We start from the raw sequence: 9,815 nt of genomic DNA, 5'->3' as shown, positions 1-9,815 counted from the left end.
AACGTAGAACCAAACTTAAGTATTGAAACAAGTACGTTTATTCAATATAATTTATGTACACCACCACATGCTTCTTTTCTCCAGTAAACGGGAAAAAAATTATGTATGAATAATATGTTATAATGTGATGCTACACATCCCATGTGCAGTTAACAAGTCAATTTTCTGAATATACTACTCGAGGGTCGTACATTAACTCAGCAAGTCAAACATTAATTGATTTTTTTCTATGCTCTTTTTTACATTACATTTCAATACTTTCCATCATACAGACTTGATCTGCCATGGGCTATGTGACATCAATAGGGTAGTTGTTAACCCTGATGTACTCATCGAGTGCTTGCTACTACTTGCTCATTGATGTACTACGTCTTATTCATATTAGCCAATTCTATTTAATTTTAGTGTGACACAATGTGCTGTGACTTAGCCTGTGTTTACTCAAAAGTTTCTGGGGACCTGCCCGTGTTTATCCAAGAGAACCTCGATTGCTGTTATTGTATCAGAAGGTGGGGGTAATTTACACAGAAAAAGAGAAAAACTGAATTCGCAAAAATTGCTGAATCTATCAAACAAAAATAGCATGCATGCAACCATTTTCATATATTTCGCAGTGGGACCTTTTAGCGACTAACAATTGGGATAGCAATGTGGGACAAGGGGCTTGCAGCCATGAAATGTGTCTTTATCAAGGCAGTGCCCATTATGTTACCAGCATTAGCTGGTTCATATCTGCAGTGCTGAAAACCAGACCGCCCGTGGCTGACACAGACAAGCGTTCAGATGGCACCACCCGGTGGACAAAACAAGTACTAGAACCAAACAAGGCGTTGGACTTATTACAGTATAATGACTGACTGCCTCACTTCTGTTTAATTTCATTTATGTAATAGTTGAAATTACCATTTATCATATTACATCAAAAACAGACGAATATGTACCGATATTAAATATTATTTACTGTATGTTTGTTTGTATTTGTGTACGTGGACCTACATCTTCTGTGTCAAAGAAGACAATAACACTAAACACATATTATATTATATTATATTATATTATATTATATTATATTATATTATATTATATTATATTATATTATATTATATTAAGTTTTCATGGAAAATGAAAACTCTCTTGCAACCTTTGTTGTGGGTCATTTTCATGAGCTTCTTTTGTGTCAATAGTGTGACGGACATACCGGCAGCCCAATTGAATGATGAGCAAAGTCCTCAAGCCCGCCCTGCAGTGCTCATGCAGCCAATTACCAGTGACATCTGGAGTGGTGGGCGGGATGAGGCGCATAACATGGTTGTCTGCGTTGTATATATATACCGACGTCGGCAACTAGGAAAAACAGTTAGCTAAGCTTATCTTCACAGATGGCTGCAATAAGCTATAGGATTGTACTGTAGTGCGAATTTGTAAAAACGATATTAGTATTAATGACTTTGGTCACGTAAATCTTTATACAGAGTAAATTTATCCATCTTTGTAAGGATTAAACGCACATTTCTTCGAGTTTTTGTGCGTTAAATGGAGGAGAAGAAGGAAGAAGGGGACTCGGAGATACAGGAACACGGACCCGAGCACTGGTTCTCAAAATGGGAGCGGCAGTGTTTGGCCGAAGCGGAGCAGAGAGAGCCGAGCGAGGAGGAGGCCGACAACGACCAGGATAAACTGTGGCATCTTTTCCAGAACTCCGCCACTGCTGTGGCACAGTTATACAAAGGTTCAGACCAGCCTTTTCTGATCGCCCGTCCGACTAGCGGCACCTACATTACCACCAAGCCTTTGGCTCGTCGGGTAGCATCCTGGTTATTTACCCCGCGTTACTCTGAACCAACACCAGCGTCAGTAACGTTACTGGTAGAAACCCGCTAACTAGCTCATTAGCCAACCCGCTAGCAAATACTGAGTAACGTTTACAGCTGATTTTGCAATACTAAATTTAGCTAGCTTATGCTAGATAGTGACAAAAATGGTTATGAACTCGAAATATGACGTTAGACACCTGTTTCGATCGTTAAACATCAAAACTTTGATTGGCGGACAAAATTAAGGCGTCTTCAGTCGGGAAATGTATTTGTCAATAGCCAGCCCTGTTGACACCAAGTTAGACAGCAGCGACCAGCTAACGTGACGTTAGCCAGGCTAGTTACAAAATGGCGATGGTAACAACAATCGTAGCTACGCGACATTCCCAGATGACAGTCTCTTGTACACTGTCAGCGTTGCAGTCTGTTAAACCAGACGCGATTTGCTGTTCAAATGTCCTACAAGGATTTTTTTCAAAGAGTTTGTTGCACCTAAGTGACCGTTTGCTCTTCCACGCACGGTTTGTTGCTGAGTGAGCAGTTTGTTCAGCAACGCAAAGCTAGCGTTATAATCACAAAATGGCGAGGATAATATTGGTTCGATGTGGAAATATTGGTGTTTGTCTACAGTTTGCTGTGTTTCGTAGACACGATAAACCCCCGCTCAAACGGAGCTGACGGAGCTCGTCTTTATTGAGCCCATCCATGTTTGGCATGTATGTTTGACATGTCTATGCAACTTTTACTGCTGAGGAGGCAGTTAAGTTGGTGTGTCGGTGCTTTCTTGCTACACAAGCTTGAAGCTGCTGCCTAGCTCGCCGTCTAACGTTAACGTTAGCCTACAGTTATTTTTATGCAAAAAAAATCCTGTCCCTGCAAACTGTAGATGCAAGACAAAATGGCGAATGAAAATTATGTTCACCCCAACCCCATAACCAGGCTGCCGTGCTTCTTCTCAGATGTTTTGTCTGTCCTTTGGTCACCACCAGTCTTCATATCACTAAGGTGTTTGCTTTGAACTGATGGCCACATGTCACACATATAAACCAAGCATATTTCCTTTCTCCCACAGACAGAGTATGCCATCAGCAGGGCCTGTCATTGTGGGTGCCATTTCAGAACGCTGCCACAGCAGTCACCAACCTCTACAAAGGTAAACCAACCACATCCATCTGCTCTCCATCCTTCTGCTCTTTACAAGGATTTATTGATTTGCCAACTTTGACATCAGTTTTTGTTTGTTTGTTTTTGCTTCATTTCATCAATATGAACCACGACTCATTATCACTGTACTTGTAAATGTAGACATGCCTTTATTGACAGGCCCATCCATCAAATGGTAAACATCCTGGTCATTATCACTCCATATTGATCAGTCTGCTGCAGGACTTGTATGTTTTTTGTATGTTAGTGAAAGACGTGTCTGTTGTGAGGGGGGAAATGAAACTTGGTTATAACTATGGTAAGAACCTGGATTCCTGTGCACCTTCAGATTTCAAGTTAGATTATGTAGTAATGCGAGTGGTGAGTAGCAGACACCCGATGTACTGTAAGTACACCGCTGGTATAAAAACGGCTGTCACCTTTCAGGTGTACATGATTGTAAAACAACAAAAACAAATATACAAAATACATTAATCCCACAATGTTTAGATTTCATAATGTTTTTGGTTGTGAACCAACATTGTCCCAGTTAAAGGTTCCATATACATGTCCTAATTGTTGAAACACAATTATATCAAATGATTGATTATTTTTATGTTGTCTTCCACCAATGCAGAGAGTGTGGAGGCCCATCAGAGAAGCTTTGATCGGGGCATCCAAATTGGCCACCAACGCCGTAATAAGGTGGGTCTTGTTCCTCTGCTACCTTTGTAAGGCACATCACTTATGTTGTATCTCAACAGATTATCTCCTTGTCATTCTTGTTTGACAGTAATTGATAAATTAATTATTATTTATTATCATTATTATCAGACTGTGTAAGTTTTTCACAAGAGTGGGATTTTTTTTTTTTTTTAACATAATAACAAAATAAAACCCTTGTTTAATGATGGATCGCTCTGTCGTTGAATCGCAGGACATGTTGGCCTGGGTGAAGAAGCGTCGGAGAACCATCCGGAGGGAGGATCTTATCAGCTTTCTGTGCGGCAAAGCTCCACCACACAGGAGTAGCAGGGCTAACCCTCGGCTGACCATGGTGGCCCCCAGCAGGGCTAACTCACCAGCTGAGACAGGCTCATCTGTGGAAACAGACCTCCAGCCCTTCAGGGAGGCCATAGCATTGCATGGTAAGAAAAGCTAAGCTTGCTTTAACAGTGGTCATATTTGACATTTAATTAAAAATCTTGATTTACAACACATGACGTGGCAACATTGTTGGATTGAAAACAACTTCTATTGCTGGTCTTTATGTCTACACACTAAAGTATATGTGAGTTTGTGAATGTATAAGAGTGAGTGTGCTTGTCCTTTAGTCATAACACTCTGCCACATGTGGCTCAGAGATAAGCATGTGTTGGGTGTGTAAGCATTGGCCAATGGTGAAGGAAGGCCTCACGTTGTAAGCCCCTCCTGTGTGTTGTTTGTTTGTGTGGGCAAACATGTCACTTAAAGGAAAGCTCAGTAGTTTTTTTTAAATGGAAATGCATCTATTTCTATTTGTAATTCAGTTCCATTACAGTGGATCGGTATCTCTGTCGTACATGTCTGGTTTGCTGTCTGGTCCCAATGACTATTCATTACTTTATCTAAAGTCCCTCACATTTTAAAGGGGCCATTTTAGGGTGTCGCTGAGGTTAGGGTGAGTGATGTTAGGCATTTGGCGGTTTAGGTTTCAGATACACAAGTTCAGTCTGTGTCATGAGGTTTCAGTATGTCTCCTTTCTCAGTTATCACATATCTTTTGCATTTACCCAGAGCTACTTGTGTATGCGTTTCAGGGCCAACAAAATAATTCTTATATGTTAATTTAATTATTATTTAAACTGTATGTCTCATATTTCTGTACCTGACTCTTGTGCGCAGTCAGAATCAGATTTTTGTTCAATGGTAAAACACTCAACTTTGTTTTAATTTTCACAATTAACCAAAAAAGCTGTTTTCATAACCTCATCACTGTGGTTACGGCGTAACAAACGTTGGTTTAAAAATGAGGAAGCCGCTGCACTTGACCACAAGCAGACGGCTCTTTCATTCTGACAGACGCAGGATAGAAACGGCTTCTTTACTGGTTTACCACTGTGGTTAGACGTTGCACCTGTCACCTCCCATGTTGGGTCACACAGACATTACAACCATATGTGTCTTATTACCGCAGGAGTCATTTTTATTCAGCCCAAGTTCTGGCACTAAGTGGTGACCTGTGTGTTTGTGAGATGGCTGCTTCAGATGCTGTTTTGAGACAAACATCCTAACAATGGCATTCTGCAGAATTTGTTGGACCTTGTGACCCTTGTTCTGTCTGAAATCCAAAATGAAAAACAGCCTGAGCAGTAAGTGACTTCAACAAAGACTCTTGTCTTGTCAAGGAGCTGTTTACTTGCTGTGAGTTAGTTACCTAGTCACATTATGAAAGCCCCGTTCTACCTCTGAGAGGGAAAACGAGAAGTAGCAAACCGTTTACGTCCGTAAATATCGTCTGAGTTAAAAGTTGGAAGCTTTGATCGTTGATTTTATAGATGTTCTCTCTGGAAAGATGGAAACGCACCATGTGATTATACTGACAGTTACAAACATGTTTGTAGTGTGTTGATGCATTAATGATGTGCTTGTACAGCTGTAATTCCTAAAACAAGACATGTACACGCATCTACCCTGTAAATGCAGAATGTGGAGCCTACGTGTAAACACTTGACAGGACACTGTGTGAACTTCAACTTTTTTAAATGGGTGCTGGGCAACTGACCTCATTAAAAAGGCATTAAGTGATGGAGGTATATGGTTGTATAGCAGCAAATTAATGGCTTTTGTGATCTTTTTTAAAATCTTTATTCAGCTTCTTATCAAGCTTGCTTATCCGTTGTTGTTTTTTTCCTCCATCCACTAATGCTCTTTGTGTTTTCCTCTCCTCCAGGTCTAAGTGGAGCCATGGCAAGTATCAGTGTGCGCTCCGGTGCTCCAGGTTCTCCCACACATGTGAGCGGGAGCAGCAGTAACGGAGGCGGCGCCGGTGGAGGTGGTTCTTCTGGCTCGGGGCCAGTGTGCCGCAGCAGGCGTAACGGGCTCCAAGACGTCGACCTGAACACTTTCATCTCAGAGGAGATGGCACTGCATCTGGACTCTACAGGCTCTGCCTCCGCCGGAGGGGGAGCAACCAGGAAACGAAACTCCACCCAGTGTAGTGATGTCATCACAGACTCACCCACGCACAAACGCAACAGGATGATCTGATCTGCTGTCTGCCCGCGTGTGTGTATTAGGGGGTGGGGGAAAGCCTTCAAAGCCGAGGCTAGGAAAAAGGGGGGGATGGATGGGCTTATGGGGGACAGACAGACGTCTCGGATGCCTGGCTGCGCGAAAGAACCCGGGCTGAAAATGAAAACAGTGACCGAGGGTTCTTAGTTCAGTCTAATCAGATGTTGGATTAATTCTTTTCCTTGTCTCCTTTCCTGACACTATTACTACAAATCCCTGCTCTGCAATCAGAACACTCTGTGCGAGTGTGTGAGCGAGCGTGCGAGACTGGGAGGTCCGGACGACATCACGCGCTCCTCAGACACGGGCCGCCGCTGCCGCCGCCCCACCGGAAAGGAGACAACGAAGGAACCAACTCGTTCTGGGATGCAGACAGTTCTCTAAAGGGGTTGAAAACGCACTGTGCTGCTTTACAAGTTAAAAAAAAAAAAAAGCCACTTGATCCTTGACACATTTGTGCCCTTCCCTCCCTTAACCTCACTCATCCTCACCCACCACCTTAATAAGGAAGTGAGGGCCATGATCAAAATCGTCTCACTCAGTGAAATCGAGTTGCCCGCCAAAACGTTGGACCCAGCTCTGTCAGAGACTCAACTCTTTGCGTCAAAGCAAACCCACCTGTTGTTTCTGTTACTTTTTTTTCTCATCGCAGCTCTTAGTTAACCATGCCTGTCTGTCAGTGGTGGAGCTCCGTCGCCCAATAGGAGTCACATCTGTGGTATCATCCTGCCTCACCTGCCGCCCGTGACCACTTTACATTTCTCTGGTTACTACAAACGACGGCGCGTTGACTACCAATAGCAGGCTATTGATGTTTGGACATTGAACCTTTTATTCTCTGCTAACTACTCTGCTTCAGCAGTGGCTCAATTATTCAGCCAGCCACCTTTTTTTTTGTTTGTTTTTTTTAAACCACCAGTGTTAAAACATCTTTTTGTTTGTTGCCACTGTTTGCGGCAGTGATAGCCAAGTTAATTTAGCGTTTTCTCCACTTTTTTGTTTTGTTTTGGTTCAGGATGATGGAAAGGAAAAATATTTACTTTGTTGTATACAGCGTCTCAGACAGCCCATTTGCTGACTGTGACGCCGTCTCCCCCCACCCCCCCCACCCTTACCCTATACTTATTACAAAAGCAGCTGCTGTTTTTATGTGATCGTGTGATTTATTCTGATGAGTTGCAATAAGGATTTTTGCACTTAGCTTTCACTTCCGACTCATGCAAACAAATCGGCTCTTCCATTGTATCCCAGTTGTAGCCTTGTCCAGCCCCAAACAGACCCGCGTGTGGTCGGTCGACACATTACTTACCCGTTGGTGCTTAGAAAATGGTTAACACTTGATAGAAAAGGAGCCAACCGCACACACCTCTAGTTCCGACGACTCTTCAGAAGGGTTCGATCGAGACGCGGAGCCGTCAAGCGTGTGTGCGGACTCAACTTGTGTTCAGAGAGTCGGAGTCCTCTCCTGTCTAACAAATAATTTAACTTATTGGGCGATAATTGGTGCTGTAAAGAAAGTATAAATCACACAAATGTTCTCGCAAAGGTAGCGTTTACCTACAGGCCAACCAGAGCACACGCACACACGTAACGATGATAAGGCTACAGTGTTGGATTGATGTTGGCAAAACTGTCTTTTTGTATAAGGGGTGCGTGCATTAAGAAGACCTGAATGGGTTTTTTCTTCTTTTTTTTAAAAAACTTGGTACAGGATGATGCAACTTGAGGCGTGTTTCACTCTTGAAATGAAATGGTTGTTGCCTTCCATCCTTCTGTACAGAAGTAGAGAAGGAGACATTGAGATCACCCAAGTCAGAAATGTGGGTATATTAATTTAGCAAATTTGTCAAATATATTATGAACTGGTACCGTACCAACTTTTGTCAGGTTTTAGGGTATAAATGAAGATAATTGCAGTCGCTTCTAAACTTGTTTGTGAACATATTACACTCAGTTGTTGGAATATGCTTTCCTTTAGCATAGAAAGCTAACAAGGTGTGAATTTATTTAATAAAATGTTGTCTAGTTATTAAATCAGATTATTTCCCCTGATGCCCTGCTGTAGTAGCGATACAGGAAGTGAGCTGACTGGGATTTGAAACTCAACTCTCTGCCTGTAGATACCCGCTGTAGCTGACTTGTGCGATGTCAATGTTTTCTTCTCTTTTTCCTCGCTTTTGTCGACCTGTTCACTCCCCTTCACCTTTATAACCTGGAACGTAGGTTTTCTTTAGTTGTATTAAGCATGCCAGTTTTTAACTTCTGTTACATTTTGGTCACAGATTTCTTTCTTTCTTTTTTTTTTTTTTTGCATATAAGTTGGACTTTATCTTCATACATGCTGGCTGGCTGGTCGATGAAAGAAAAGAACCAGGCTGAGATTTGCTGATTCTGTCACAATGCGCTCTGCGTATAGAAGTTACATAGCAGAACAAGACTGAAAATGTTGACTCCATATTGGGAAAGTGAAATCTGGCTCCGATTACTTTGAAGGAAAGTCGACTAGCTATCCATGTTGAGGCTGTTTTGGATCTTGGTTTAAAAAAAAAAAAAAAAGTATCCTTTAAATAAAAAATAAAACTTGTCATGTAAACTTTGGGTAGTTTCAGCTGTCACAGGTCTAGAGAATAATGTAACATAGGAAGGATCTGTGTTTCTTGATAAGGAGTCATCGCCGTAAAAGTCATATTTAGAGTCCATTGAGTTGTCGTGTCTGGGACTCGGCCCTGCAGAGTCCTCATGGCAGAATACAGTGGTGCTGACTAGAGGAGCGGATATGGAGTGGATCCTGAGGACTGACCTGACTGCCACACACTCTTCATTTCAACCAGAGGAATGCATTTTGAATATTTCAGTTTTCTTTCTGGACACTTTTCTCACCGTTGTGTGTCTGACACTCCACATTGGCATCGGTAGCATCGCTGACTGAAACCAAATCGCGCGTTCAGCCACAAGTTAGTAGTTCTAACCTCCCAGTGTTTCTGTTGCATGACAACATGTCAGTTTAAAGGGAAGGTGAGAGGCGTCTGCTGACGGGGAAGCGTAAAACTAAAACCCAGACTATCATACGAGGCTCGAGCGAAGAGTTGGCTACACGCAGGGTGGCGCTTTCTTTTCCAGGCCCACTGTTCCACCTGCAGCTTTGACCCCCACCGTTTAGCCTGGTTATTATAGAGGGGGCCCTTTGTTTTTCTTTTCTTCCTCTGAGCCAGTCACAGGCCTTCATCCACATTGTTTCAATAGGCTGACTCATGCCACGTGTCTCTGGAGCCAACACTATTATTAGCTGTTTCTTGATACTTATTTGTTTAAAAAGTAATAAATGGCTAATCTATATACTTAACATTTAATTGTTGGTATGATATATGTGGTTCACATTGTAAAAGAAATAAAATCATTGAGTTGCAATTGGATGGACTATGTTTCATTAAAAAAGGAAAATGTTACGAGCATTTGTTTTTTGTTTGATTTGGGTTTTCTTAAAATTGCATCCATAATATTGAATATCAACACATGGGTCTGATAGCTTCAGCTTTTTAAAATGAAGTGGGGCAAGTCCCATTTTCTGGAGAGATCAGGTGACAG

At 42.1% G+C, this 9,815-nt stretch overlaps 1 protein-coding gene across 1 annotated transcript; it reads left to right on the top strand.

Annotated features, from left to right (window-relative positions):
* The first annotated feature begins 1,335 nt into the window (after positions 1-1,335).
* On the top strand, positions 1,336-9,676 carry hapstr1a (HUWE1 associated protein modifying stress responses a). The gene is made up of 5 exons (XM_085784712.1): positions 1,336-1,729; positions 2,887-2,967; positions 3,595-3,662; positions 3,895-4,105; positions 5,890-9,676. The coding sequence occupies exons 1-5, from the start codon at positions 1,534-1,536 to the stop codon at positions 6,204-6,206; spliced, it is 873 nt and encodes a 290-aa protein (XP_085640838.1). The 5' UTR covers positions 1,336-1,533; the 3' UTR covers positions 6,207-9,676.
* The last annotated feature ends 139 nt before the right edge of the window (positions 9,677-9,815 follow it).

Source organism: Trachurus japonicus, chromosome 8 (assembly GCF_045865225.1).
Source record: "Trachurus japonicus isolate A0001 chromosome 8, Traja_1.0".
Classification (NCBI taxonomy): domain Eukaryota; kingdom Metazoa; phylum Chordata; class Actinopteri; order Carangiformes; family Carangidae; genus Trachurus; species Trachurus japonicus.
The sequence above is the reverse complement of the archived record's forward strand: the minus strand, read 5'-3'. Positions and strand labels throughout refer to the sequence as shown.